This window comes from Lagopus muta, chromosome 5 (genome assembly GCF_023343835.1).
Source record: "Lagopus muta isolate bLagMut1 chromosome 5, bLagMut1 primary, whole genome shotgun sequence".
Classification (NCBI taxonomy): domain Eukaryota; kingdom Metazoa; phylum Chordata; class Aves; order Galliformes; family Phasianidae; genus Lagopus; species Lagopus muta.
The window spans coordinates 46,900,398-46,928,207 of record NC_064437.1 but is presented as its reverse complement, the minus strand read 5'-3'; the positions used below and the strand labels follow the sequence as shown (position 1 = coordinate 46,928,207).

Genomic DNA, 27,810 nt, shown 5'->3' with positions numbered 1-27,810 from the left:
ATGCTTAACCCCTAGATACATTAGCTGCCAAGATAGAATCCAGTTCACCAAATCATAGACACTGTGAACTTGAAATGCTGTGGCTGAATCTGAGCCAAAAGGTTTAGGTAGTCTATCTAAGAAGCTGAGCAAACTAGAAAAAAACAAAATGCAGTAAATAATGCATTGTGATTTTTCATTCTGTCTGAAGACTGTGCGGCAAGCTTCTGGTGGCTTATGAAAAGTTCTCAGAGTTACGGGGGCTGTTTCTGAGCAGCTTCTGAACATGGCTGAGAACATCATGCAGTGCTGGACTCTGGGAGGCTTCTGTTTGTGGCTGGTGATGTTCATTTCCCAAAGGCTTGAGTCAGATGTTTTGGAACTGTGTGTTACACTGAAGTGTCAGACAAGGCATGGTTGTTTTCTGGGCTGCTAGTTATGTGATGCTCCCTGGGAGTTTATGTTACGCAGTTACTGGATCCTGAATTGCTGGAGCCTTGCTTTATCCGTATCGTTTTACTGCTATTAGTTTAGCCTGAGCCTTTTCTTTCTTTCCTAAGGAGGTTTAGCTACAAGAATAAGAAGGAAATCTCCTTGCTCTCTTCTGATGTCTGGCCTGAAGTCGCTGGGTGAACCATCGAGTGTTACCATTATTATTAAGGAGTTTGTATTAGAGATCTGAGAGTTTTATGGACACCCATTTACCTGCAAGAACCCCAGACAATGCTCTCTCAAGTGATTTTTACTATCAGATGCTGAAGAGGTGCAGTTAGTTTTCTTAAAATGCACATTTTGACCCTGCAAGATGACTTGTATTAGTTTTATTGCTTAGCTATCTTTGATTTTGAGATTTTTTGCCCCCCGTTTATGTCACTACCAGAAAGTGATTGAAATCTAACACCCACCGTTGTTTGAATCTGAATTGTAACTCATCTCTTTCATTATATGCATAGCTAAATAAATAATGGAAAAGGAAACAGTATCCTGGTGTTAGCAGTGTAAAAGGCAGTGTGTAAGGTGAACCTGAAGTACCTGTTGCCTAATGAGGTGGAGTATCTGCGTGGTCTGTACCATAGCTAGGTGTGTGATTTGGGCGAAGATGCTACTACAGATAAATCCACCTGCAGAAACTGACTGGGAACCTTCTCTAAGGCATTTCTCCCTGAAGCAGTTTAAGTTTTTTCTTTGAATTTTGACAAATTCCACCATTCTAAACTCACCCTGTGCTGTCAAGATCTGTAAAGGATGCACGGGTGTGAGCGGGTAAATGCAGCTGTCCCATCTTTTGTCTCAGAGTAAATAAAAAGGAATTTTCCAACCACCAGTAGCTTCTTGGAAAAACGTTACTGCTTGTGTCTGCTTTGGGCAACACTGTTACATTGATGCTTAACTGCTAATACACATGAGGAGGGCTGTGACTGCAGCGAGCAGCTTTCAGGGCAGATCTCAGAGCCCCTGGGCTGTGTGTAAGCAGACATGTCAGCGCCTTTATAGATTACTTCTGGGCAGTGAATCACGTAAGCACAAGTGAGCTGTTCACTGGGCAGCAATGCGATGAACTTGGAAAAAGAGCAGCTCACCTCCAACCTATTGCAGGAGTGACTGAAGTGGGCTCTGGAAGGAAGGAAGAGTGAGGATCAGCAGTGACCTTCATGGTACTTTCATTGTTATCTGTTTGGATTTGTCAATGTCGTGGGCCAAACAGGGAAGACAAGGTGTCCTAGGAGGAGTCAGCTCTAGGATGGGGGGTCCAGAGCAATAGGCGGGGGGATAAAAACCTGGTGGAGGAAATGAGCAGGAGGAAACAGGGAGAAGATGGATAGGCGTTGTGGGATGGGAAGCTGTGGAGGTATTAACAGACTAAATGAGCCCTGGTAACAGTGTCACAAAGCGGGGGGGAAAGCGATGCCTCTGCAGTGCTCAGTGCCTGCAGGAAGTGATGTGTGGCACGTGAGTTAAAGCCACTGCAGTGATCGTTCCCTGCTAAAAAGGAGCCAATTAAGTAAGCTGGAAGGGTGTTCTGGAAATGCAGATGAAAGAGAAACAGGGATGCTATGATTACAGAGACCTGCTCCATCTGCCCCTATAGCGATCGTATAAATGGAAGAAGAAAAATCTTTACGTGTTCAGGGAGCAAAGGGCAGGAGAGGAAATCTCTCGTAAGCCTGGAGAGAACTGGGGAATGAACAGTGGGACGGGCAGCAGAGTGCCTCAACCACTTGGTTCAGTGTGATGGAGCCGAGTGTAGGCAGGCAGCAAGAAGCAGGTCTTGTGGAAAACTAACAAACGTGTGTGTGTGTTTTAGCCTCGGGACATATTGTGTGCAGAGATATTCCATCAACACTAAGTGGCTCCCACATAGCTTTGCTCATGGATGCTGTTCAAAACAAGCTGTGTGCATTCTTGCTCAGCGAGGCTTGAAAACACAGCGGATTTTGTTTGCATGCATTGGGCAGGGGGGATTCTGAGAGCAAAGCAAAAGAGTGCCTTTGACAGCGATAGATATAGATTGCTTTGTTTCCAGCTATTTAACTGTTGCTGTCATGAGCTGTGCCCATTTGAAACTTTACCGTGTGAGCAGCTCCGGTTAGGAAACAAGCAAACAAAACCTTTCACAGGGATTTGTTGTTTCTTAGTTGTGCTGATGAGGCACCTGCCAATGGGAGATGTCACCAACGGGTCTCTGAACGCTTAGAAGCAGTCACTGCCTTGTATGCACTGCTTTGATTGCCAGCTGCAAAATGAGAGCCGCTTCTGGAAAGGCTGAGCAGTGCTTGTGTTAGGGAATGGCTTTCTAGAAAGTGTCTCCTGGAGTGGAGGAATTTTCTTTGTTGGATGACAATATTAAGCTGCTTTTTTAACTCTCTCAAGAGCTCATTCTAACTACGTGGTTAAAGAACCACCATTTATTTTGTTCCCTCCTTCAGTGCTTTAGGATGTCTACTTGTGTCCTATCTATGTCTCTAACAAAGCTTCCATGTGTAGAACTTGGCCTCCCAAATATACACTGCTAGCAAGAGAGAAGTTGGCGATTTCCATGTGCTGAAAAGACTTTGTTCTTTAGGTGGGTGACAGCCCACATCTCTGCGGTGCTGCCGCGCACCCTGCCTGCTCTGCTGCTCCATGATGCTGAGCAGAGAAACTGTCGCCTTTCCCTTGGGAGTGTCTTGGGGTTTGGTGGTACAGCCATAACTGTTTCAGCCCCACCTTCTGTGCAGAGGAGAGAAGGGAACACTTCCAGCTCCTACCTTGTGGGAAGTGGGAGCTCTCTGAACAAAGAGCACGTTTCACATCCTTCTGAGTTAGATGAGAATGTGTACCCATGTGGGCCTAACTCCAGGCGTGTGTTTGATGTTACAGCTCCGTGTTTGTATTGGGCAGAGGGAGGTGAAGTGTCCCGTGAAAGCTGAGGTAATTAAAAGGAAGGTGAGAGGGACAGATGCTTCTCGTGCCACTCGGTACAGTCTTCCACCCGAGGTTCTGTGCATCCAATTACCGCTTCCTAAGAGACTTTAAGACCGTGATATGAGAATTTGTGCCGCTGTCCGTGCTGCTGGTACACGGACCATGGAGCAAGGCATTTCTCTTCGGGTACCCCCGTTCGAGGGAAGGAAGGTACCGGGCGCTTGCCGGCGCACCGGAGCGGCGGCGCCCAACGTAGCGGCCCGGAGCGGCTCTTTGCTGCGGGGGGCGGCGGCGGCGGCTCCCGCTCGCGGCACCTCAGCCCGCGGGGCGGGACGGCGGCGCGGGCGCGGTCGGGATTGGCTGGCGACTCCCGGAGTGGCGGCGGAGCGGACCAGCCGGGGCGGGGGCGGGCGGGCGGTACCCCCCGCGGCGGGAGCGGCCCGCGGCGGCGGCGGGCCGGCCGGCAGGGGCGGGCGCGGGGCTGCTGGCGCCGCGCAGTGCCCGCATCCCGGGCAGCCGCGCCGTGCCGCCCCGCTCCGCCGCCGCCATGGGCCGCGGGGCCGCCCCGCTCCGCCGTCTGCTGCTGTCGCTTCTACTTCTGCCCGGCCCGGGGCTGGCGGCCGGGGAGCCAGAGACGGCGGAGGAGCGGATGGAGTACCGCGACCCCTGCAAAGCCGGTAGGGGGGCGGGCGGGAGGGAGGGCCGCAACTCCGCGAGAAGTTTGGCAGCCGCCGGCGGTGGGTGCGCGCGGCGGGACAGGTGGTCTGCCGGCCGCGCGCCGGGCTCACCTGGCCGCCCGCCGCCCGGGGCTCCCGTCCCCGCTGCACTGCGAAGCCGGGCGCTGATCGGGGGGAACGGCGCTTGCTGTCGCGGCTGCTACCGGCCGTGCCCCGCCGCTCCCATTCCCGGGCAGCCCCGGGCCGCCGCTCCGCTGTCCGCGAGCTGCAGCCTCGCGCGTGGGGCGCGCGTACGTTTGTCAGAAAACGACGACGCGTTCTTCTCATCTCCCTCACCCAGCTGTCAACCTGCTGCTCCCAAACGAGAGCTTTCCTAAAACGCTAGGAAAATGCCCAACAGGGCTTTGCAATTTTTTTCTCATGTACAATCGTTTTCTGTGCATTTTTGCAGCGTGTCGGCGGCTGTTTCAACTTGTCCTGCGTACAGCTCTCTTCCCCGAGTTCTGGTGCGTGCCCCGAAGAGGCGGGACCGCACCAGAGCTTCGCGGGCTGCTCCCATCCCGCAGCTCTGCCTCCATCCCGCAGCTCTGCCTCCATCCCCAGCTCCGCCTGCCGCCTCTCGGGCTCTCCTGGCGCTCCCCGCTCACGGGGAGGGAGCCGGTGAAAGCAGCGCCAGCTCCGGCTTCAGCCGTCAGCCAAACCTCCCCGCCTATCTGCCTGTGTCAAAGTTACTGTCTACTCTCTAGCAAGTCTTCTCTTGCTGCCTTCGTTGCTCTCTCAGAGTTTTTTCATTCCTGCATTGGATTGTGTCGGGTTGTTTCTGAGCGTATGCTAACTCATCTTAACTGTTTTGATTTCTTCAAGAGCTTCTGTCATCACTTGTATCTCAGTTTGCAGGGAATATCAACTCAGATTTTCTCTTTGGAAAACTGGGTCATGCTCTTAATGTGATCGTTATTCCTTTTGGTTCTGGCAATCAGCTGATGTTTGATCTTGTGAATGGCTTGTCTGCTAGGAAATCCGTAATCAATATCTTGTTAACCGTACTCCATTTACAGATAACTTTGTGCAAAGTCTTGTTTTCTTGGTGCTATAAGGGGGACTTTCTTCACGTGCGGTGTTCCTGGTCCCTAGGCTTTCACTTAATGACAGCTTCCCTTTTTGCCAGTTGTATTCTGACTGCTTTCAAGGTGTTTGCAGCTCTGTCTGCTCACACAGATGAATTCCATCCATACATCTGTCAGAGCTCCTCTCTCTATTCTGTATTGCAAATTGTTTAGCTGGTCTTGTGTGTAGTTTGTGTTATAAGTGGAGTGTTTTATTCCAAAATTAATTGGAGTCCCCTTTTATCTGCAGACTGTTGATTGCAGAAAATGTTCCCTTGATCAATAAGCCATTTGTATATGTATGTGTACATGTGATATGTGTATATATTCATTCATTATGAAACCTAGCCCACCCATACATGCTTTTATTGGCTTTGCGTCTGCCTCTTACTTGGAAATGAATTCACCTCTCTCTCTTTCCAGAAAAGCTAGGTTTTACTGATATGGCTGTGATTCAGACCTGGAGACATCAAGTTTAATTAACTTACCAGCATCATTCAGGGAACCTGTGGCAGAAAAAGAGGGAAAAAAAAAAATAAAAATCTACCTGTTAATTACCTGCCTCTGCTGCAGGTCCTCTCCTTTTCCTGCAGCTCCCTCATTTCCAGGCTCTCCACCTCTCACTTCTGCTTGTACAAGGAGCCTGCACTGAAGCCTCCCTTCATCATACATCCTTACCTCCTCTTGTGATCAGCATATAAACCTGGTGTGTATTATTCCTGTCAATCCTCTTCAGTCAGGATCAATTCTCATTTCTCAGTATTTGTCTCTAATAATTTTCTAGTGTTTTTCCAACAGAAGAGAATGAGTGGACAAGACCCCTGGAGATCACACACACTCTTCTTGACCAGTTCAAGACCAGGCTGGTGCTCGTGACAGTGCTGGCAAACATCTGTCTTTGGTGGATGCTCTTAACCAACCCAGACCACCACTGTTTTGGCTTCCCTGTTGTCTAACCTGGGGCTCCAAGTACTGCACTTCGGGTCTGCCTTTTCCACCCAGACCTTATGGTGCAGCGGACGGTACTTCTACTTTGTTGTAGCCTTTTACACTCATGGGCTGGGCTTGTTAGTGTGTTTCTTGTGTTCCAGTCTGCTTTTCTGTAGGCAGTATGACCCTTCCAGTCAGTCCTGATACATTGTGCTTTCTGGCTCTCTAAGCCATCTTTTCTCCATATGAGCCGTTTCAGTCTAAGTGCGGAGACCTTAGGCTGCAAGACATTTAATGTGCTTGTCTCTATGCACTGAGCAGATCCAGTTTTTGAAGTCTACCCAAAACCAAGGCAGGCAGGACTTTTACCATTTGGAGTTGTTAGACATCAGCCCTCCTCCTCTCTATGCCATTCATTCACATGCTTCTTCCTCTTCTAATAATAGACCTGTAACAGACCTAAGCAGGGCTTCTGCTCTGTGAACGTCATCCCAAAGTATTGAAGTTCAGACCAAGTTACTGAACTGCACCTCTGTAAATGAGACTGTACACGAGAATGTGGTGAAGACGCTTCTAACAGAGTTGGCCCTCTAAGTTGGGCTATGTAGGGGCAATTGTCTAATAATTATGTAGGAAATCTGTCAAGCTCTGTTTCCAATGTGCTGTAACATCGACAAGTCTATTTAATTTCCTTGAGCCTGAGTTTCTCCACAAGTGAGACACCATCAAGGTTTGCCTAGAATTTTGACTACCAAGAGGGCAGTGATTGCAGACCCTACTCTGAACAGCTCAAATGTTATATGCTTTATGAGGGCAAGTTTTTGGTTGTCTTTGAAGCTGACACTGTGAGACCTGTGGTGGTATTCTTGCTGTCACCGCAGTTACACAGTCTCCTGTGTATGCTACTGTGGCTGCAGATTACATGCAGACTCTAGCCCATTGCAAAGACAGAGGCAGCTCCTAATTAAATGTTTTCTGAAGCTGTTAAAAGTATAGTGATGTACTTCACTTCTGCAGGCTAATGGCTGTGACCCAAAGGATGTGATGTGTTCAGATCTGGCAGGTGAAAGCCTGTCAATTCCTTACCCTGCAGCTCATGCCCTGAGGGTGAGTGCAGGCTGTTGATGATTCATCTCCTAGGCCCTCAGTGAAAAACCTGGCACAAGTTTCCCTCTGTTGCACGAGCTAAGGGTATGATTATATCTAACAGCAAGGTGAGACACACAGCAGCACAGTGAAATAACCTGTTAAGCTACTGCAATGACTGGGTACAAGTATAAATGTGTCCAGTCACCAAGACTCAGCTGATGATAGCTCCACTGCCACTTAGTCTCTAAATCCAGCCATCCTCTATTTCCTTTTCATAATCCATGGCTGCTTTCTTGCCTTTTGGTAGGGCAGGAAATGTCTGGATGAATGGTAAGGGAGAACTGAGGCAGGCTGCACAGCTGGTTTGAGTTGCCAGGGGAGATCACAGTGCTGACTCTTGCTAGGTGGTTTTTGCTCAGTGTTGTGTTATGTCCCTGGAGCTTTCCAAACGGAATGGTACAAAGGTTCCTTCTCAGATAGTCTCTGTAATAGGTAGGCAAATGTCATAAGCCTGACCTATGCTTAGGATAGATTTGCTGCTCACAGAGTACAGCTAAAGATGCAGGTTCATAGAACATCTGCTGTGCTATGAGTTGAACGGGACCCATGGGGATCACGGAGTCCAACCCCTGGCTCCACACAGGATCACCTAAAATTCAAACTGATGTCTGAGAGCAGTGTCCAAAGGCTCCTTGAATTCCAGCACTCAAGCTGTACCCACTGCCCTGTGCAGCCTGTTGGTGCCCTCTGGTGCAGACCTTTTCTGTAACTCCCAGCTGCCCTCCCCTGACGCAGCTCCATGCCGTTCCCTGGGCCCTGTTGCTGTCACACACAGCAGAGCTCAGCGCTGCCCTCCGCTCCCTGTGAGGAGCTGCAGCCGCCAGGAGGGCACTTCGCAATCTCCTGGCGGCTGAGCAAACCAAGCCTGGCACCAGGTGGCTGCAAAACAGGAAGATAGCACCAGAAAATTGAGTCCATCCCTGAGGATTTTGCAAACTGGGGATGTGAGCTCGGAAGGGGAAGAACAGAGGCTATAGGTGTGCAGGGACTATGGGAGAGTATAACAGTAGCCTTATCTTCTGTTTGTTTATCACTTGAAAAGCTGTTAGAAAAGAAATCTAGCAGTGATAACGCAACTATTCCTGCCAAACCATTGCCCTTTCAAGGATGGATGCTGTTTGCCCGGTCATAGGCTAGCCCTGTGTATATCTCTTCCTGCTGGTTTGATCCATTAGATTCTAAACATCCCACAACAGAGTTCTTAAGCCTTGACTGAGTGCTGTTCAGAGTGATCTTCCCACAGGGAGATGCAAATTGTGCTTTGCTTTTGTTCTGTTCCTCCTAGCTCTCCCTCTGTAAAGGCAGTGCCTTTTGTCCTGGAGGCAGTAGTGAATTTCACTTGAGTTGTGGTATAAAACTTAGAAGTCACATGCAGACATTTCTTTGGGAAGCTGAGGAGGTTACTGTTAGGAACTGAAAGCCGTGGGGGGGGGGGGGGCTAATCGAATTGGAAGGAGGAGGGGGGAATCTGTGAAGTTTAGTTTTCATGAATATTACTTGGGTTTTGAGCTTTCTCCATTGAAGCACAGATCCATCGCATAAGAAGGGAAGCTTGAAAGCTCTTTGCAGATGACCTAGTGAATCCAGCCCACACACCCTGCGAGGGCCTGCCTGACTCTTGACTGGGGCTTTTCTGCATTCTTGCAAGATGCCTTTTTTTGGGGGGCAATGGTTTGAGCAATGGCAGAGTATTTTCTAACCTGCCCTTTGCTTATCGACTGCAGATTCCTGTGGAGGAATCTCATTTGTGTCTTAAAGATTTTTCTATAAAGCCTTGAAGCCTCTGAGCTGGTGTGGAAGGTCTAAGTGAGCTACCATGGAGCTGTAGTGCAGCTATTGGTGTTTCCAGCTCTGACTCATAGAAGATGGCGGTGGGAGATGCTGACTTACCCAGGGGCAGACAATATGATGGCATCAGTACTGGCAGCTGAATACTGACCTCCTGAAGCTATGTGCAGCTGTATGAACTAAATAAATTTCCCTTCCTCCTTTTTTTGACTCCTTACTTCCTTGTATGTACATACTTCACTTGTACTTAAAAATGTGCTTTGAGGTAAGAGTCTGGGATATAACCCAACCTGTGGGTTCCTCAGCACTGGTAGGATGTTTACGGACAAAGCGATAAGCTCTCTCAAGCAATTGTTCCCCTTATATTTTTTTCTCCAGTAGGTCATAGCAAGGGTTAAATCTTCAAGGAGGATGTTGACTGAGTCTTTTTGGGTGGTCTGGGAAAGAATGAGAGAACAAACTATTAATTTACCTGCTTTGGGGAGGTGACAGCAATTAAAGGGGAAACAGGTGGGTGAAGGCTACTGCGGACATTCTGTCTTTATATACATTCAGTGTTGTTGCTGTTTGCAGCTGGGGAGGCTGTATTTTGCAGTGGAGTAGAGTTGCGGTAGAAACTTCTGCCTTAAAGGAAAGGTAAAAGGTGACCTTTGTTATAATCCTAGCCAAACACAAACTGATGGTAACAGCTTGAAGCAAAATTAACCACCAATCATTTTCTTTATTGAAATTCCCAGTCACTGAATATATTGGTGTGGTGAACTTGAGACAAAATCTTATGATTGTTGGGCACAGGAACATATAAAAATCTGTGTTTGGAGTCCTTCCAACATTTAGCTGTTTCCTTGGTATCCAAAAAACCACGCTTGATCTTTGACACTACTTGGGATATGTTGAGTCTACTTGTCCTGAGTGAGATTTAACTCTCAGTGCTATACAACTCAGTATTTAGCAATGGGCAGGACAAGGGATGGGCAAACTTTGTAAGTAGGAGTTGTATTTCCAGAAAGAAAGCTGGTAGAGTAGGGAAGAAGTGTTTTGGTTGTCATGGACACTTCTTTGTAAAGAACTTTTAGAGCTTTTATTGAGCTTTATAGTCTTAGTGCAGTTCACAGGTGCATGCCCTTGACCATAACCTGTGCAGGCTTGATCAGTGAGGATAGCTCATTCCTCAGGTGTTCTGTAGCATGAGATTACTAAGTCAAAGAGCCCCAGCCAAAGGAATTTAGAAAACTATGCTGCATATCCTTCAGGCTTCAAAAGCCCGCAGAGCAGGGAGTTCGGGCTTAGGGTACTTCCCACTTGTATAACTGTATTTTACATTCACAGTCCTGCTTGGAGTTTTCATTCTCCTCTTGTCCCACCTCCTGTGTAATGTTTATGCCTTGCTGGAAGGCTCACCCTGGAGCTAGCTGCATCTTTTCAATCAGCCACTTCTTTCTCTCTGCTAAAACTGTGCCCATGGGTGTTTCCCAGGTGAGCAGCTGCTGCCCCGGTCTGAATGAGGCGAATCATATAACTACAAATTCCCACTGTAGTCAGATCAGACTCATGCATTCCTGCTTGGGAAATTGCAGCCACAGTGTGCCTATGTGTTAGATTTTCTGGAGCATTTTCTCTAATACATCCATTTTCTTTTTTCTCCCCTCTCTGTGTTACCTCAGCTGCAGAGACCCACATGCTCTCTGTCTGCTTCACTCTGTTTCCTACAGCTTCATTTCTGGTGCTCCCCCATCTCTGTTCTCCTGAAGCTCTCTTAAGTTCCTGCCAGAAGGATTTGCTCAAGTCTTACTCTGCTGTCTCAGGTGTTCTGAGATGCTCTCTTCCTCAGTCTGTGTAAGGTGCTCTTTCTCTTCTGTCCTGTCCCAGCATTAACTCCTGCTATTCTCCCAGATGTCTGTGGGTTGTTACATTCTCATTAATCTGTGCTGCTGCACAGCCCTGTGCTATGTTGTGCATTTGCCTGCTGTGTTGCCTTAATGAACTGATTCTGTGGAAAAAGCTGTTTGCTGTAGTAGGTGGTTGCTTTGCCAATCTCCTTTCCCCCAGGAGACCAGAGGGAAATGATAGGCCTGGCTCCTGTGAATCCAAATCCAGACCTGTCTGTACCAAATAATGGTGATGGAACTGGTGAGAACATTGACCTGATGAGGAGCTTGTTTCTTTGCTCTTTTCAGAGACAAGCAACCTTGGAAGAAAGGAGGCACTTCTGACAGTGAATGGCCTTCTTGTCCTGGACCATGAATATTGCAGTTATGAACCTGCAACAAAACTGCTTTCACCTAGTGCTGAAATGTGCTTACACTGCTCAGAAAGGGTGGATGATTGATTAGAAACTGTTATTGTTCTGATTCAGATACTTAGGGCTTCTGCTTTTTATCCCCTTTGTTATAGCTGAGCTCCCCAAAAATGCTGATCTCAATGGGCATGTATACTTTGATGTTCAGATCCTCGCTAGCACTTCCTGAGCAGGAAGGTCCCAGTCAATAGAAACTGCTGAAATGTGCAAAGAAGCATTTGATTAAACAACTGTCAATGTCTGATTGCTCCTTCTCAGCCAGTTTGTGTCAGCCCAGCTTGGAATGAAAAGAAACTGTTAACTGTGTGTTGAGAAGGAAGTCCACTCTAAACCCAATGGTAAATCACCCTCTGGTTTGATCAATACAAATTGTCAGAGAGGGGCAGCTGCTATTGGTTCTTGAAATAGTTCAGCTTTAGATTGAAACAAAAATTCATAACCTCTCAAGGCATTTTGTATTCATGCAAATACCAGCATTCAAGCAAAAAAGCATCTGTTTCACCTCCCAGTCCACAAATCCCAAACAACTTTGAGAGCAAACCATCCCAGTGTTAGAAGTCCAAGCAAACTTTGTATTTTGCCTCAATTTGTTCAGAATTAGATGTGGGGTAATGCTGAGTGCCTTTGCCTGCTTATAAAACAGATTGATGCAGTCCTGGACAATACTGAGAATTACCTTTCTCTACTTCTCATGTCATAGCTCTGGGTGTTCCCAGTCTCCCATGTCTCGTTTACACAACTTTGAATTTAAATAGCGTTGCCTGCATAAGCAGCATTTCCTAATCAACAGTGTTTTCATTTGCTTTGAACTTTGCCAAAGTTTGCTGTTTTGGTTACTGTTTTGCATTCTGAATTTCAGGATTTCAGGTCAGACCTGCTGAGGGTTTGTTGCTTTCAGAAAACAGAATTTGGAGAAGAAAGATGTACCCTGCCTTCCACTAGCACTGGCTAGACATAATGGAGGAGATGATCCTTGCTCTAGTGACACGTGTCTGCTGTGGAAGGAGAGAACTGCCTGCAGCAGTGTGTGTGTGGGCAGGGGGCTGTGTGATGAAGGCGTGTGTTGATTGTTTTTGCTTTACATTTCCCCAGGTATAAAATAGATACACTAGTTTTGCCAAGTCAGAGCTCCCTCCTGCAGAAATGACAGAATCAAGTCTTCTCTGCGGCTTGTAATGGAGCTCCTTGAACATGAAAGGGGGACTTGAATTATGTTCAGCTCAGGAACTCTGCACCTGAGGCTGCACCAAATATAGGTAACAAAGGAAACTTTTGGGTGCATTGCCCATGTTTGTTATAGATGTTGGGTAGAGCATAGAAAATGAGGCTCCAGAAAAGGCCTGGGTAGCTGCAGAACAAATAAATCTGAGCTTTGCTGGACTCAAGAAACCCTGGACTGAGAAGCAGCAGTTGGTAAATGATTCTGCCAAGCTAAGAAGAAAGTAGGCACTGGGGAGCTTAATATAGTGATCTATGAGTCACGGAATCTTGAGATGGCTGGAAATCATGGACCTCCATTTCCCTTACTGAGTACCTTGAGGCTAAGTAGGACTATTCCTTGGGTGGCTATTATAGTTACCACAAACTAGATGAGGACAGAGCGGTGATAAAACAGCAAAGTTTTTCAGCTGATTCATGGAGCTTGTTAGTAGGGCTCCTGGCAGTAGAAATTGCAGCTCTAAGTTGGATGCACCTTGCTTTGCAGAATCAAGATATTTGATACTTTAGAGGCCTAATTTAGATTTCTGTGGCCACTAAGTCTTGCCTCCACCGTTGTCCACATACTTCTGTGTCTGTTTATCTGCTGCCACTGCATTCTTGACAAGAGAAAGGCAGATCTCTTTCACTAAAAGTGAGTTTTAAAAAATTTTGGCTGGGCCAAGAACTTTCTGACTTATTTGTACAGTGTGAGTTTGAGCATGGGCTGTTTTTCATAGTGCTGTTGCAGTTACTCTGATTAGAGACCTACAGTTCAGTTTGGTTTTTACCTGCTGATGCTACTGACCTGGGAAGGCAGAGGCACTCCAGTTCTTGGTGCTTACCTTCTGGGGTTGCTTTTGCAGCAGAAGAGAAGCCTGTTGTTTGTAGTGATGTTGATATTGGAAGTGTGTTCTGCTCAATGACACTCGGAACTGCAGCTGGCCCTTGTATTAAGCTGCTGATGTGTTGTGCAGTTGAACACTGCCTGGATTTAATCTCTAACCTTTGATTGTTCTTGAAAGCATGTTCTAGGGATTGCATTCCCACCCACACTGCTCCTATGACCCTTTCCATTTCCTGGGTGTCTAAGTACAGAACAGAAAAGATTCATTAACCTGGCAAGTAACCTCTTTTTATGGGGGAAGTGATTTTCTGTCACGCTCTGTTAGATCCTATTGATTTCTGTTTTTCCCCTCTTTGGCCTCTTCTGCAATATATTCTCTTCTTTGTCATGCTTCAGTAACAAGGTGATATGTGATATGCTGGTGTTTTGGTGTTGTTTTTTTTTTTTTTTTTTCTTCTTTTTCTGTTTCCTAGGCTGGGATCTCCTAAGGCCATTGCTGAAGTTGCCAAGGCTCTGCCTTTTCTTGGAAAGCTTTGTTGTTAAGGTAAACTGTTGTTTAGTGATGAGATACTGACATCAGGACTAAGACCTCTTGGCTGTCCTCATTTTTTCTTGACACTAAAGAGCATTTTCTATCCTTTTGCACTCTTTTTACATTGAACAATTATTAATCTCCTGGAAAAGGTACAAAATGTTCACCATGGAGTTTGTAACTGCGTGTGAAATAGAGACCCTCAAACCATCAAGCATGCCTGCTCTTTTTGTCATAGGCACTTTTGACTGCTGGGTCCTGGATGCTTTTGCTATGCCTGCATACATCACACCTACATCCCTGACTCCTGAGCTGAATCTTTGCAGTAACTAGTTAGAGAAATAGTTTCCCTTCCAAAAGTATGCTTGCACTTCTCCTACTAATTTTTTAGTTTTCGCAGTTACAAGAAGCCATATTCTGAAGAAATGTTTGGCTTTTATGTTGCCTACCCCTACTGCTGTTCAGATTCAGTTGATCAGAATGAGGACCTCCGAAGGGAGAAATAGCACTCACTGTGGCAAGACTTGACCAGGTTGGCCTAAAAGAAGATGCATGAAGTGCAGTTACTATTAATTTATTAATATTACTCTTTTGAATGTAAGTCCCCAGATTGCTGTGTGACTGGTATTTTATGTGAGAATCTGACAAGGTGCAAGCAGGCCATGAAAGAGAAGTTCTATCTTCTGTGTGTTTTCTTCCATCCATTCTGAAATACATGCTGCTGACCCAGAATCCATGCCTTGGGTAGAACTTGTCCAGAATGCACTAGAGACTTGCAGGCTTTCTCCTTGCCCAGAGTAATTCGTAGCCCCTTGGGTATTTTGTCTGCATGTGGAATAGGAAGATTGCAGCTGAATTAAGTGATAGAAAGTCTATGTGTGCCTATGGGAAAGGACTGTCTTTGGAGGAGAAAGTGGAGTTGGAAGCCATTGTTGCAAAACTGGTGAAGCTGGCTGTGTTATTATCAGCAGAAGGTATCATCAAAATTGCAACTAATGGCTAGGGAGGCTTTGAAAGGATATTTGCTCTCCAGTGTAAATGCTTGGCTGGAGCTTGGTCACCAGTCCCTACAGGGTGCTAGAATGTTTTTTCAGCCAATATGAAGGCTAAAGGGATTGTGTTTAGGGGTACCTGTTCTTTGTGCATTAGGAGTGGAACTCCCTGCCGTGTGATGCTGCTGTGTGGCACAGGCAACCACTGCTTCCTTGAGGACTTACCTGAGGATAGTTCTTCCTCTGGAGGCAGAAACTCAGGAATCAGCCCTGTCTTGGAAAGACTGGAGGAGAATGATGGGGCTGTGCTGCAGGTGGTGCCACTTCTCGCATTCTTCCGTTACTGACGATGAAGAGAGTGACAGATAAACCAGCCAGTGTGCTGTGGGCTTCTTGTTACTCATTATCAAAAACCTGCCAGCAGCCTCCTTTACACTGTCACAAGCCAAGGTTCTGGCTTTGTCTCCAGTCCCCTGCTTTACCCCAAGTCTTGCTAACGTACATGAATGCAAAGTCCTGAAATTCAGGTTCATGGTTCCAAAGTTCATGGTCTTGAGAATAAACAAAAAACTATTGTGATGGCTGCGAGCTGGGTACCCCATTAACCCGGAGTCATGAATATTTATTACACTGGATTACAAAAGAACATAGAGACTATATTGTATTTCCTATAACTTTATTTCCATGGCATCTTTTTCTTGCTGGGTCACTTTAATGTAAGCTTTGCTTATTTAGTTGCACACTTTAAGCCGATTAACTTTTTACTAATAAAATATGTGTTGACTCCCTTTGTCCCAGCTCCTGTTTGTTTGTACCTACACTTCTGCAACAAAGAGTCGCAGAGAACTGCTTTAAGCTTTGGATAAATCCCCCTGCTGGAAGCTTTGAACAAGCTGAATGTGTCCGGGGGTGATTTCAGTCTTGCATTTTCTCTCTTGCCCTGTCAGTGCCTGGAAGTTGGGCCTTGCAGAGCTAACTCTTCTGAACACCTCCTTCGTTTCTGAAACCATTTGTGCTGCTATGGAGTTTGGCGAGACCAATTCAGCCTGTTATTGTTATTCTCTGAGCTGGGTCAGAATAAAGCCAGCTTCTTACTACTAGTGATGGGGGGGATTGGGGAAGCTTTTCTGCCATGAAGAATGATCTGTGGTTCTTTATGTTCAGTAGTTTCCCAGCTTGTAACTGCATTATTCCTTCTTTGCTTACAAACCTTCCTCTGCCATTCAGTGCACAACTGTTGGTTGTTCTAAGATAGATGATTACATCCTATCTTTTTTTTAAAGTTGCTCTATAAAAACTCACTACTGGTGGCAGTTGATGACCTGTGACCAGAAGGAAAAAGAAGGTAGGCAGGATGCAGAAACATAAAGAAGAAGGAAGGCTCTGCTTTGCAGCCTACTGCAAAGAGAAACAATATCTTCCTTGGGATGATCTCCCCTGCTCAGAAGCTGGTGATGACAGTGGTGTTGTAGCCATTGATTTTTGTTCTGCATTCCCATCCCATGAACTGGCTCTGCCTGGGTAGATACCCTATTGCTGGAGACATTCAAGGCTAGGTTGGGTGGGACTCTCAGCAACCTTGCCGTGCTGTAGGTGTTTCTGTTCATTGCAGGGGTGTTGAACCAGACGACTTCTAAAGGTCCCTTCCAACTTTAACGATTCTTTGATTTGATGCAGACCAGCAGCTGCTGGAGCAAATTCCTGGGCGCTGTGTCTTTTCTGATCAAGCACAATAAAAATGTCCTTCCGCAAGAAATGAATCTCATCCCTTTTGTGACCTTTTATTATTATTTTTTTCCAGTGGGACTGGTGACCCTGTCTTCTGTATGTACCCAGGAATTTCTCTGACAAAGTCTCACAGCTGTAGGAAACTGGAACCAGTTTGCATTTTTTGGGACTGGAGTTCTTCCTGACACTGGTCTGCCTGGGGCTTGGAATTTTTTTTTTAAATTCTGAGCCAAAAAATGGCTTTTCTGCCTCCAAACAAGGCTAATGCAGAGAGACCTTATTGGCAGAGTTAAATTCTGGCAACTGTCTCATAGCAGCTCTGCCTCCTCTCCCCTTTGCCCTCTGCTTTTGTCAAACTGCAACCTCCCACTTCAAAGACAGGCACACTCCTGACACAAGACTATTTGCTATCCAGAGGGCACAAACATCTTGTCAGGGGAAGAAGTTGTTTACATTGTAGAGACAATTCATTAAGGCTGGGAAATGTCAAAATTGAAGTTGCTTTTGCACATTCAATCCAGCCCTGCTTATGTGTAGTGATAGTCACTAATTATACGATTGCATTACGCTGCTGCTGGAATAAATCCAGCTCTGGGGTGAAGCAGACTGATGATGACAGGAATCCTTTCTCTTCTCTTGCAGAGCCAGGGAGGTGCACAGTGAGCAAGGATGAAAAAGCTTCTGTTTTTCAGACAGATGAGTGGCACCATGGCAGAGTGCATACTGACGCTCTGCATGCTTTTAAGTGAGCTGTAGCACCAGTCTTTTCAAAGATTCTTAATACCTTTGTGGTTTTCTAGGTTTCTGACATGGGAGCATATAGATAACTTGCAAAAGTGCCAAGTGCTTGCTACCACAAAGGAGGAATCTAAGCTCTGACACAGAATGCACTGTGCTAATGTACAAGGCTCAGCTGGGGTCTTTCAGAGAGGGATGGCCAGCAGAAGCAGTGCCTGCTTGTGGTTGTGTATTTCATATAACGCTGTGAATGTTTGTGAAGGCCTGGGGTGAGTGACTTCGGGGTGATTCTTTGTTTTCAGGACAAGACTGGAAAGGGACGGATGGGCGTGCTGCAGTAGGAGGCCATCCTCTGGCTAGGGAGGGCTCAGCAGCTGCTCTGTAAGTCAGCTGTGTCCAGTTATGCTGTAGTTGTGGCCACTTTATTCAGTTTAAGTCCTGGCTGCTGTCTTTCCTCCCACCTTTCTCCTTCCTTTTCCTTGTGTAACTGAGCTTCAGGGAGAGAATGTAATCAGAGTCTGATCTGGTTGAGAAGTTTTTTATCAAGTTGGTTTCCACACAGACTGATTTCTTTGACTGGTGTTGCTTCCCAGTTTTGTGAGTACTTGTGGTAGCTCGAGTGGTCACAGAACCAAGTGGCTGCTAAAGAGGAAAGAGAGAGAAGAGAAAAACAGCTGCCTTAGGGGGTAACCAACAGCTCTGCAGGCTGCATTCAGAGTGAAATAATATTTTTGTTTTGCTTGTCCTGTTGTGATCACCTGCCTGGACTGTCATGGCTGTAGCTAACTAATCCTCCAATTTTCATGAAATTATAGATTTTATTTGTTAGTGATCAAACAGGACTAGAAAGCACTAACAAGAGCGTGTTACCAGTTTATTGGAGGTGTGGAAGGTAGACCATATTTGCATATGCATAGAATCACAGAATCATAGAATCATAGAATTACTCAGGTTGGAATGGACCTCAAGGATCATCAGTAATGTCATTTTGTGCTGGATGGCTTTAAAAAGTTTCAGTGCATGAGGAAGTGAAGCTGTGTTAGGGTGGCTTCTCTTTCTTCCATTTCCAAGGATATGGAGGAATAACAGTAGCTCCTTCAAATTCCTTAATGCTGTGGTTTTATGCTGGTTCTTGACAACTCTTGTGATGTGATGCTATGTGGTTTACCGTGAAGGGCCTTCAAATGATTAACAGTTTCCTCCTGAGATTCTTCTATCTTCAGAGCTTTTTATTCTAGTCTGGATGTTGGTTTGTGAATAATTATATATTTATTAATTCTTTTAAAATGGCCATGAATTGATTTACCTCTATGCAGAATCTCCAGTGCACTGATTTCCATTCCTGGAGTGTTCTTCAGTAATATTCTCAAAAGTTTACTGGGTGAGACAGACTGTAATGCATAGCCTGAGTTTGTTCCTAGCACTTTCTGAGGGGCGGCCATTGCAACTTCATGTGCTCCATACTTTCTGCAGAGATCAGGATAAGAAATATCTCTCATAACTTGGGCCCAAGGCAAGAGGCTGAACTGAAGAGGACCCTGTTACTGATGGAGAGAGTATAGCCTATAGCATGCTGAATCACACAGCTTTTTCATTCATTTCAGCTGCTTAACAGGATTACATGAGGAGTGGTTTCTGCCTCCAGGCACTTAGTGCCTATGGAGATCTGCAGCTGTCTGGATCGGTTAAGTGCAAATCTGATGACTCCCCTTTATGCAAAGGAATGTATGAATTACAGAAACCATGTGAATCAATTGCATGGGAAATATTTCAATTGCTTCAACCTATGTGAGATTTGAAGAGGACTTTCAGTTAACTGTGTCTCGTCCCTGACAGTTTCCCCCTTAATGAGAGGAGATGTTTCAGGATGGCCACTAGGTGTAGGAGTAGGATAGTTTTGGTGAATCTCCTTGCCTTGGCCAGCGGGAAACAGCGCAGTGTGCAAACAAACTGAGATTGCTTGTTCTTCTGTAGCATGACTTCCTTTTGAAGTGACCAAGCCTTGACACCCTTCAGACTTGAGAGGGAAGGTAACTGTAATACCTAAATGCTCCCCAAGAGCAGATACTGTGTCTTGGGTATGGAGCACTGGGCTGAAGAGCTGGGACATCCAGCTCTTCTTTGAGTTCTGTGGTAAAAAAATGTGTTGTGTATTCAGGACATCCTAAGAAAAGTATATTTGGATGACTCTTTGGGATGTGTATTTGATGCCTGATTCACCAAACTTTGTCTAGAGAAATGTGACACACTTTACAGTGCAGCGCCTTATTCCAGTGGATGCAAATTCTGCACTGCACTTTTCTTAGAGTGCATGTATAACATGCCTTTATTAACAAGCAAAATATTGTCATCTATGTTCTTTTCCCTTTCAGTTTTTTTGAATTCTTCTGATAAGCTCCCCTGCGTTTCCAAATGGAGATGTTTATTGTCTGCTTCCCTGACTGGATTTAATTTTAGAAGAGCAGTAACTGTGAGTGAAGTCCTCACCTATCTGCTCAGGCTCCTGATCCACCTGACTACGGACTGTTAGTTTGCATGTGGTCTAGATTGAATATGCTGTTGCCAGAATGGAACAGAGTGGGAAGCCACAGTGGATGCAATAAAAGTGAGAAGGCAGTTTCAGATGTACAGCAAAATATTGAAGCATACATTTCAAAGGTACATAGGGTACAAGAGCATCATTTGTGCTTTGGGGAGTTCTAACAGATACAGCCTCATATATGTGGTAACATCTGGATGACAAGTGGGCAAAAGTCACTCCTGTCCTAGGAGTAACTCACTTCTGTGGAACCAGGAACAGGGATGCTTGCACTCTGTGACTTGGCAGACCTTCTTCACATGCTGAGGTGTTCATTACAGGTCTTCTATTTGTGAGCCTGCAAGCACAATGCTGCAGGGATGGGACCCTGGCAGGAGGCAGCATTTAGACCAGTCAGCAGCATTCCAAGGAGAGGGCACTGGGGAAGCCCAGGCAGACCTAGGAACAAAGGAGCTGTTGCTTGGAGCTGCATGATGAAACCTTTCTCTGTGGAATCCAGACAATCTCCCCATTTATGTATAAGTGGCATTTGGTCACAGTTTTTGGGCAACATATGGAAACTGTTTAAATTAGCTGTATGAGCCATACGTGAAACAGATGCATATTCGTGAGTAGGCTTTTGTAATTTACATTTGAGCAAGTGAAGGGTGCATCTGGCTTGCTTGGTGAGTGGCAAGCACGTCCTCACCCACAAATAGTTGAGTGCTTGAAGTGAAACAGAACCAAATATTACAGGACATATACTGATTAAGACCAACTTCTCAGCAGCACCTACTGCATAAATAAGATGAATAGATATAATAGCACTTGATCCTTCATTGCTTTCCTGACTGTTCACTGCTGGTGCAGTGATTAGTAATTAGAGGGACATGAAACCTTGATGAAGAAAGCAGAACTGCTGTGGCTTTTGAATCCTGATAGGAATTTCATATGGGAAAAAAGTGCACCCAAAAGTGATACCTCTAACTGGAGCTGTGATGACCTCTGAACTTGTGGAGCTCTATACTCTGGGAGGACTGTGTTGCTACACAGCCCTATGTGCTCACTGTGGTGCATGTGGCTGAAACAGGACAAATGGCTTTGAATATAAAGAGCATCGACTTTATATGTGCCAGCTGTTACAGAATAGACCAAGGTGATAGCTGCTGAAACTGTGGTGATGTTTGTTGTGGTTGTTTGGGTGGCTGAGTTCAGCTGTGAGGCAGTAACACTGGAAGACAAGAATGGGAGAGTTTATGGCACTGGGTTCATACATGCAGTAAAAGAAGAACTCTGGGATGAGTGCTTTTAAGGCTGACAATGAAACAGATTTTGGAGCATCAGAAGGAATCACCCAAAGGCAGGCCATAACAGGGTATGAATCACTGCTACAGCAGCAACACTGATTTGATGTGCCACACGAGAATGTTTGTACAGCAAAGCATTCATTTATGGGTATGTTACTGACAGTTATGCTCACCTCCAGCACTGGGTGCGGATCTGAGTGCCACAACATTTGAAGGACAGAAAGCTGTTAGAGAGCACCCAAAGCATGGCTACGAAGATGGCGAAGCATCTGGAGAGTGAGGTGTGTGAGGAGCGGCTGAGGTCCCTGTGTTGGCTTAGGTCAGAGCAGAGGAGCTGAGGGCAGCCCTCATGGCGGCTGCAGCTCCTCTGGGAGCAGAGGGCAGCGCTGAGCTCTGCTGTGTGTGACAGCGACAGGGCTGAGGGAACGGCATGGAGCTGCGTCAGGGGAGGGCAGCTGGGGGTTACAGAAAAGGTCTGCACCAGAGGGCGGTGGGCATGGAACAGGCTGCACAGGGCAGTGGGCAGCCTAGGCAGATGTAGAATTACCTACAGATGTCTCAGTTTTCAAAGGCATAAGGCTTTGGTGGTTAGAGTGTCACCAGACAGTTGCAAGAGAACTGTGTTCCTTCATAGCTTTGCTGCTGGTGGTTTTATTCTTTTTTCTTTCTTTTTTTTTTTTTTTAATTGTGATCACTGGAGTTTATTCTTTCCTGCCCCTCATCCAAAATGTAAGCTGTGCAGAACTCCCTGGGCCGTAATCTTGCAAATGTTTGCCATTTGCTGCCACTGCTGTTCTGTGAGTCCTGGAGTATGACTGAGGTGTGTTAGGGGTGCGCAGCAAGATCTGGGGTTGCACTGAGCAGTCAGACTTTTCTGAATGGGTGTTGGCAGCACAGAGAAAACTTTCCTAGGTTCCCCTCTCTTCCTCTAGCTCAGGTTGGGGCTGAAAGAAAGGATCTGCAAGCAGGAACCTAGAATTCACTGCAGCACAGGTGGTAAATATGTCCAAATGTAGAAACAATGTGTTCTTGAAGCGGAAGTATTGAGTTGCCACCTGAAGCAGTGATTGAGCACCTGGTGGAGGCCCAGGGGAGTTCAGGTGCATGCAATGTACCTGAATGACCAGAAGGGATGGAGCCAGGATCTGTCCCTTACAGACCTCATGTAAAGGTTGGCAAAGAAATGAGGGTGTTTCTTTAGAGATTCTGTACCTGAGGTCTTTTGAAGGTAAGCAACTTCTTTCCTTCGTGTCTGTGCTCACCGCTGTTGCATTTGAACAGTCCTGGCTTGCTGCAGCCTAGCACCTTGCTACTTTGTTATTGTTGCTGTGCTTTCCGTCGCATTACAGCGTTGCACTTCTTAAATTTAAGAAGTGAACCCAATAGTTGTTTGATGTCTTCTCTGGCAAATGTTGATGTTTTGGGTTGCGGACAAGCATAGGTGAAACATCTCTTGTGCTTTGAGCTCTCCTTCTTGTTTTGTTCATGCACTTCTTTGGACTGTTTTTGCTAGTGGTGAGACTTATCAGGAAGCATCTTTGTCACATGCATTGCTCTAGTAATGTTTTGCGTGTTGCAGGGGGTGGAGCGCTTCGTTTTGCATATTTTTAACCCCTAAATACTTGTGGTGAGGCCAGTCCAGGATAGTGGCTCGATTCTTCATGAGGAAGGGCTGTAGTCTGCTGTCAAGGTGAGCAGTTTCTACTCTACCTGTTTGAGGTGCTACTATGATTTTCTGTGTGTGGTACCTCCTTCTGATGGGTGTTTGTACAGTTTCATTTTAAAGGGAAAAGGGAGGGAAGGAGATAAAATCTGTTGGTCCCCTCTTATGGATTGTTGTTGTTGGGAAGGAAAGAAGTATTTTTCTTGTGGCTTGCCCTTTATCAGTGCAGCATAAATGCCATGTTTCATATTGGATCTTAGCTCGGCACATGCCTGGGATAGTGCTAGTGTCTTATGCAGCCAACTTGCTTGCTTGATTTCTCTTCTAAACTTGTGGTGTTAAGTGTTCTACTGGATTAAGCTACAATACACAGTCACTTGTTTTGTCTGCTATTACTGCTTGCTTTTTCTTGACACTGTGATTTCATAGCTTGCAAGAATCCCAGTCCTGTGGGGGTGCCAAACCTTCCGCTCCCTGGAGTGAGCTCAGCGCTCTGTGAAGGTCCTTCCTGGTTGGCATTTGGAATGTGGCTTTTGCCCATTTCCTGAGATCTCATACAAGAACAGCTTTTTTCTTTCTTCCTCCCCCCCCCCCCCCCCCCCTCTGTTCTGCTCAGGCACCTTTGCATGGCTTGGGAAATAAATTCTAGTACAGTCAGGAGGTGATTTGGGGGTATATATCCCATGCTCCCACAATGCCATTCTCTGTCTGTTAATCTCATTCTGATCTCTTCATTGTTGTGTTTTTGGCAACCAAAATTCTCCTCCCAGGCCTGAGAATTCAACATCAGCACATTTGCATGACTGATCAGATTTGTCTCGCTTCTATGATGACATTGTTTCTATGGAAAATTAATGGATTCTCACGTTGTACTTTTAATGGCTGAAACCAGCTCCCTTCCATCCCCAAACTCAGAGGGGAAGTCTGTAAACAGCTCAAATTAGCCATCCTCCGTAAATAGTTCCCATTTCTTTCGTACCTTCTGTCTGCTTCTTTGCTTTTTTTTCCTGCAGTGCTGCAACACTTCTCTCCTGGTGCTGGTGGATGAAGAACAATGAGTAAAATGAGCCAGTGTTTGCTTTCCTTGTCTAGCCCATGAATAGATGTGATCTATCATGAACTGCCCCCTTTCATCCAGCACTGTGGTTAGAAATTGTTAGCCTGTCTTTAAGTTTGCTCCAAATGGGCTGGAATTCTACCTTCCTTTTTTTTTGAGGATATAGCTTAGCTAATGGTTCTGTTCCTGCTCATTTTTGTGATGAGCCTGTGTGTGTGTGCATGTGTATTTTCTGCATGCTTGCTTAAGATCACCTGTTCTCTAGCTGCATTGCTTGGGGCTCCAGTCAGGTGACAACACCTAATGCATCAAGGAAAGAGGGCAGTTTTTGCAACAAAATCTGACACCTGAAGAATAAATTCTATTTCCAAATGATGCAGTTTAAATGAGTTGTGATGGTTCACTTGACACTGTAGTCATGGCTGGTAAAATGAATTTAAGGGGAGAAAATGCTTAGCTGTTGAACTACTCTAAGTGAAGTTTAGGATTGCAGCAGTCTTAATTTTTCACCTGCGTCTCTAAGGTTGTTCCTCAGCTTCATTTGAAAGAATGAATCCAGGGCAAGTCCCAAGGTGTGAGAGTTATCTGAGGGGAAGAGCTGGCCGAGATTGATTCCTACCAGAAGACTGAAGCTGATGGATGAAAGATTCAGAAAGTTTTTGTTTTGTGGACAGTTGGTGAGGGGTGCGCAGTGCTTTAGGTCAAGGTCTCGGTACCCATGGTACTGAGAAAGTGTCGTTGAACAAGAACCTGAACCTCAAGACAGCAATTCGTCTTTGAAATGGGGACTATGTTCCTGGCCTCTATCCTGCAACTGTCACTGTCATACCTGAGTCAGAAACTGCTGTCATGCAGTCCCCATGCCTGCCCTTGAGGACACATTGGAAACAAATCCACAAGACTTAACTCTCTGCCTCATTCCTGTCTTCTCCAGCGAGCTTGAAGGCACCCTTTGTGAAATCACACAGCAGTCAGACCTTTCCACTTGCTCCTGATCCAGATGAGAAGGGCAGACTTTGGGCAGAGCTTCTCACCCTGCAGCTTTGAGCACTTGTCTGCATGTGCTGGGATCTTCCTCCTGCTCTGGGTGTACGTATTCAGCAAAAAGCTGATGGACTTGTATATGAGTCCAGAGAAGAAGAGATGCGTGCTCCTTGCGAGACAGTATCAATTCTGACCAAATGCCTGTGGAATTACTGACAAGTGGTGGAAGGTGTTTGCTGAGATGTCTCTGAAAACCAGAGCCTATATCTCTTACAAAGTGGAAAGAAGGGATTTTGAAAAGAACTTGTTTCACTGTGGAGCTATAGAACTACACTTGCCTGTCCTTTTCCTAACCCAGACTTGCCTTGTGGACTAGTGTGTACTTCCTGCCAAGGATCCTGTTTTCAGCCCTACAAGTCCAAGGTGGGGTGGTGTGTCTCTTAGAAGGTAGATGTGTCTGTTGCGAAATTCACCAGGATGAACTTGGTGTTTCTGTGTTCTGATTGTCGATCTAGTTATCTGAGGTTAAAAGATCAGACTGGTACATCAGGCAGGGGGTCATGTTTTCTAGTGAAATGTGTTTTGCCTTAGCACTTGGGTAGTTAAGGTGTGCTCCTACAAATGACAGACAGAAAAGTATGGGGAGCATAATGTCTGAGTTAATTAGAACAAAAATGTTGTCAATGGTATAAGTTAAAATGCTGAAGATATGGACATAAAGAAGTTGATTTGAATTCTTGTGGTATGGGGAGGGAAGGGGAAGAGTGAATCTGCTTTGTACTGACAGGGCCTGGGCTGAAGCAATTGACTGTACAAAGTGTTACTTTTCTGGATGTAGTTGTTGCACGAGGCTTTGGATTATATTAGTGAGGATAAAATGCCTCCAAGTGAAGGGCCACAAATCATAACTGGGCCAATAGGAAGGGAAAGGGGACTGTAAAACAGGAAATCAATTTAATACTCTGTGGGTGTTTGCAGCGTGCTCACCCTTCCTTCAAATTGCCAAAGGAAAGATTAATTAAAGTTATATCGAGCAGCAAAAATGATGGAGGGTGTGCAATGGGGCTTGTGTGGTATGGCTTTCTCTGTAATTAATTGACAAAAGCACACTTGGATTTCATTATCCAGAACCTTGCCGTCTCCTTCTCTTAAAGGACAGCAGAAATGATGCTGTATTTCCAGTGAGAGCATTTCATATGCACTTGGGGAAGGTGAAGCAGGGAGGGAGGGGAAAGGTGCTGCCTCTTGTCAAGAAGCACCTTTGTCAAGTGCCACTATGCTCTCTTTGAAGACTATCATTTAGGATCAGAAAACAAAACACATTTTTCTGTTGATGGTTTTGGTTCCTGGTTTCCATTCCTACAATGGTTGAGAGCTGTATGCACCATGAAATGTAGATTTTAGCAGGGAATGGTGATAGCTGGACCTTAGACTTCTTGTCTGTCTGCTGCAACACGAAGCTGTGTTGTGGGAGGTTCAGGTTGGGTTAGGAAACTGTTCTTCAGGAGAGGATGGTCAGACCCTGGAACAGGCTCCTCAGGGCAGAGGTCACAGCCTCAAGCCTGTTGAAGTTCAGGCAGCATTTGAACCATGCTCTCAGACATAAGATTTGAATTTTGGGTGGTTGTGTGGAGCCAGGAGTTGGGCTTGATGCTTCTTGTGGGATCTTACCAAGTCAGGGTATTCTATAATTCTACTTTTTTAACTTTGTGCTTATTTGTTTTGGCAAGGGCATCTTACCAGGTGTGAGCTGACAGGAAAAAAATGATATAAGGTCTTTTTTTGAGTGACCATTTGTTTTTCCCCTATATGCCTCTAAACTGTGTAACTTGGGGATTGAACAGATCCATGAATGATAGCCCTATTTAAAAGCAGTTTCCCTGCACTGTCTTGTACAGACTAGGAAAGTGTCAGATGCTCAGCTATCTCAGGTGTAGGTAGCTAGTTAGCACTTGTGAACAAACCAGATCAAAATACGTTTGTGTGTCCATGGTGCCTTCTGGTCATCTGTTGTCTACCTACACGTGAAATGTGACCAAGAAGCGCACTGCAAGCTGTGTACAGCTTGCATGGAGGTCCATTTAGACATGAATGGGCAAAGCTGTCTTGTGACAGAACTGCGATGGGGTATGCATAGTCATCTAAAGGAGGTAGTGTGCCAGAATGTTAGTTTGATCGCATAGCCCAACTTCCTTTATGAGAAGGGTTAAGCTGGCCCCTTGAATTTTACACATTGCATTACAGAGAAGTAGCATCCTTAGCCCTGTAAGTTGCTCCAAAGTATTACAGCAGACATCCTCTTGTAGTACTTCTATGAATGGATGGATGTTTAACCCTTCAAAAGCCCATAGATGGAGCTGATTTGCTGCCTGTGTCATGGATTTTGTGCTCTGAGTTCACAAATGCCATTCTGCATCACCTGTACTGGGAGTGGATTCATAGATCACCGGGCAGAAGTGACTACCATGGAGGTATGCAAAAGGTGGAGACCTTGAGTGAAGAAGCAGCCAACAGTAGTAGGAGAGTTATGAATATTATAAAGAAAAATCTTTCTCCTAACCTAATTATGACAGGCCGTATTGCTCATGCCACTGATTTTTATTTATTTTTATTTTTATTTTTATTTTTTTCCCCTCAGCTCCCCATTAAAATAAGGCAGCATGCAGCCAGGAGAGAGTATGAGTTATTCCTTAAAGCCAAATGTTATATAAGCTCATGCATGTGCTTGCAGCTTTGGACAAATACAAGCCCAAAGTGTGTGTTTGTTACTGCTCTGTCACCTTCCAGGGAAAGGCATTCATTGAACGTAAATGCTGTCTCTTGCAGATAACTTCCCAAGAGAGGGTGCTGTGGGAATGCTACATGTGATAACTTAGCTCAGATTTCTGCAGAAGTCTGAATAGGGCGTCAAACT

The 27,810-nt window shown here is 45.7% G+C and overlaps 1 protein-coding gene across 11 annotated transcripts in view; it reads left to right on the top strand.

The window, feature by feature from the left end:
- The first annotated feature begins 3,895 nt into the window (after positions 1 to 3,895).
- TLL2 (tolloid like 2) overlaps positions 3,896 to 27,810 on the top strand; it is a 147,592-nt gene continuing 123,677 nt past the window's right edge. For 10 of the 11 annotated variants that reach the window (XR_007377375.1, XR_007377373.1, XR_007377374.1 and 7 more), the window contains exon 1: positions 3,896 to 4,061. Coding sequence is in view for 5 of the 11 variants with exons in the window: in XM_048946756.1 (XP_048802713.1) it covers positions 3,932 to 4,061 (130 nt within the window). In the remaining 6 variants the exon portion in view is untranslated. Of the gene's footprint in view, positions 4,062 to 22,273; positions 22,421 to 27,810 lie in introns of those variants that run through there. The other variant, XM_048946755.1, reaches the window with a different exon arrangement.